Source organism: Pteropus alecto, unplaced genomic scaffold, assembly GCF_000325575.1.
Source record: "Pteropus alecto unplaced genomic scaffold, ASM32557v1 scaffold17, whole genome shotgun sequence".
In the NCBI taxonomy this organism is placed as follows: Eukaryota; Metazoa; Chordata; class Mammalia; order Chiroptera; family Pteropodidae; genus Pteropus; species Pteropus alecto.
The window spans coordinates 2,101,206-2,103,768 of NW_006440645.1; the positions used below are offsets into that span (position 1 = coordinate 2,101,206).

Below are 2,563 nucleotides of genomic sequence, written 5' to 3' on the forward strand. Positions count from 1 at the left end.
TGTTTCCTTGGTGGAAAACAGATGTTTTCCTTTTTAAAACCAGATGCATGGCAAGACAACTGTAGCCATGCTGAATTTTGAAAAATATCGGAATGCGAAAGACAGGTATTGGAGTGAGATTTGGTGGAAGGCGCACTCTGGAGGTAACTGATTTATGGCTGTGGCCGAGGTGCTCGCGCCCCATACGTTAATGTTGGTCATTCTAGTCACACTCCATAATTTTGGACCTTTTAAAGAAATTCACTCGAGAACATTTATATTTTAAATAACAAGACAATTACCCCATAAATATTTGAGTGAATTGCATAGATACCCTAATTATTTAAATGAATAAACTGTGATATATAATTTAGAGGATAAATAGCATATTTATCTTGTAAATAAAGATCTGGCGGTCATACTCCATAATATTATATTATTCATAGGCAAATATGTATTGTTCAAAATATTGTTCATTGCATATTTCATAGGTGATGTCGCAGAATTTTAGAACCAGAATGTTCTGGGAGAGCATTTATTCTAACCATCGTTTTACTTGGAAGGAGCTGGGGCCAAAGTGACACACTTGGTCAGAGACAGGTGCAGTGAGCCCTCGTCGTGTGAAAACCACCAAACATGATGATCTCCACCAGCGCTGGCTGTCGCAATTTTTTTTTATATATATTTATATTTTCTTGCAGTGTCCAGACCATAAGACTCCAAAAATCTTAAGCTGTAAAAAGCACCCATTTCTTTCTTATTATTTTTCAAAAGTTATTAAATTTTTCAGGTGCAAAAAGATTTGAAATTATAGCATAACGAGGTGTTTTATGAAGTTTCCATCGTTTCGATTATGGTTTTTTTTTTAAATACAGGAAGTCCTTACTTGACATCATTGACAGGCCCTTAGAAACTGTGGCAGTGGATGAATAGCGTAGTCACGCGCCGTAGTCAGGTAACAGACCGCGCACGCGGCCGCGGTCGGTAAGTTCATGATGGAGCCGAATGACGTCACGGCCATGCAACGTGAGAGCGCAGCGCATGTGAACGGCCCCACCGCACTGCCAGGGCCAGAGGAGGCCGGCGCGTTCGGCCACAGCAGCAGGTGGCCTTCTAGGCCGGGACAAGGGCACGCCATGACGTGTGCACGACGACAGAATCCCCTAACGCGGTTTTAAGCACGTATCCGCATCGTTCGGCCGTGCGGGGCTGTAAGGTGAAACCAACATGGGCCGGGCTAACGGAGAGAAACAGAGCTAAGTTCCCACGGCACATTTCACAAAACACCAGCGAACTGCTACGTGAAGACCCCGTGACACTTCTACCATGAAACGCTGAGATAAACGCACGGCGCCCCGCGCCCACCGCGAGGACTCAGGAGGGGGCCGCGCACACGCACCCTTCCGCCCCCTGCACACCTGTGGGGTGCGGCCGGGACCCAGCACTGCAGATGACCCCACGCGGACGGAGGCCCTGCCGCAGAATCCAAAATTTTTTCTCATCAAGGTTTGAACAAAACGATGTTATTCAACGGCCCGCTGTGCTTTCAGTGTATTTTATATATATACATAAACACAAGGAATATGGAATGACTGAGCTCTTTTCCAAAAAGTAGAAACAGAATGACTCGGAAGGTGAGTTTGTGGGTGAACGTCTCCTGCCCGGAAGCACGGGAACCCCGCATGGCCCCACGCCGGGGCTGACCGCACGCCGGGCAGTATTTTACAGCTCGTGTTCATCTCACCAAAATACCGTCCTGGTTTTCGAAAAACCTCACTCTGCAAATACACAGCTCCGAAACGATCGATCGATCGTGGGGTTGGGAGACCTTATCTGCGTTTTGAAAGGGTTATTCTCTGGCTGCTTGGGTTGTTTGTCGAACAGATTTGAAATGTAAATAGGTCAAAATTCATTGTGTCAACAACTTAACAGAAAAAAAAATAGTGTCTTCGCTGGAGCATTTAATGAAATACGCCCCAACAGTTATGAATTGTCAGTATATGTAATTTAACAGAAATGGCCTGATGGCATCACATGTGTGGCTCGGGTGACCTCTCTGTGGTCTTGGGTCTATGTCATCTACAGAGTTTGAGGCAAGGCTCAGTGAGTGACAGGAACCCCTGCCGGGGCTTCCGACACTGCCCCCTCGACACTGCCCCGTCCCACGTCCTCGTCCAGACCTGGCAGGGGCAGGGAGGCGTCTCACCGACCAGGCGCCAGTCCCCCTGCCCGACACTGGGGCGGGGCCCAGGATAAAAACGCTCACTGTAATGCTGCCTACATTTCGCTCTCTTCTATTCTACTTTCCAGACCGCGTTTCCTGTGCGTCCCGATCAAGCAGTACCGATGAGCGGCGATGGTGACATAAGCCATGGGCTGAGACCGCGCCCGTAGCCGAACCCCGTCTTTCCCTCGGTGCCGTCGCTTTCTCTCGGGGGCTCCACGGGGAGGGCGGAGGGAAGCGGCCGCGGCATGAGCGCCGCCATGAAGCTTCACAGGCGCTTCCAGAGGACGGTCCTGGCGCTGGCCACGCTGTGCACGCTGAGCATCGTCGTGTCCGCGTACTACCTGTACGCCCGCTCCC

At 49.5% G+C, this 2,563-nt stretch overlaps 1 protein-coding gene across 1 annotated transcript in view; it reads left to right on the forward strand.

Moving 5' to 3' along the window:
* The first annotated feature begins 2,451 nt into the window (after positions 1-2,451).
* LOC102881915 (bifunctional heparan sulfate N-deacetylase/N-sulfotransferase 3) overlaps positions 2,452-2,563 on the forward strand; it is a 115,805-nt gene continuing 115,693 nt past the window's right edge. The window contains exon 1 of the mRNA XM_006917783.1: positions 2,452-2,553. Within this exon, the coding sequence (XP_006917845.1) occupies positions 2,452-2,553 (102 nt within the window). The remainder of the gene's footprint in view (positions 2,554-2,563) is intronic.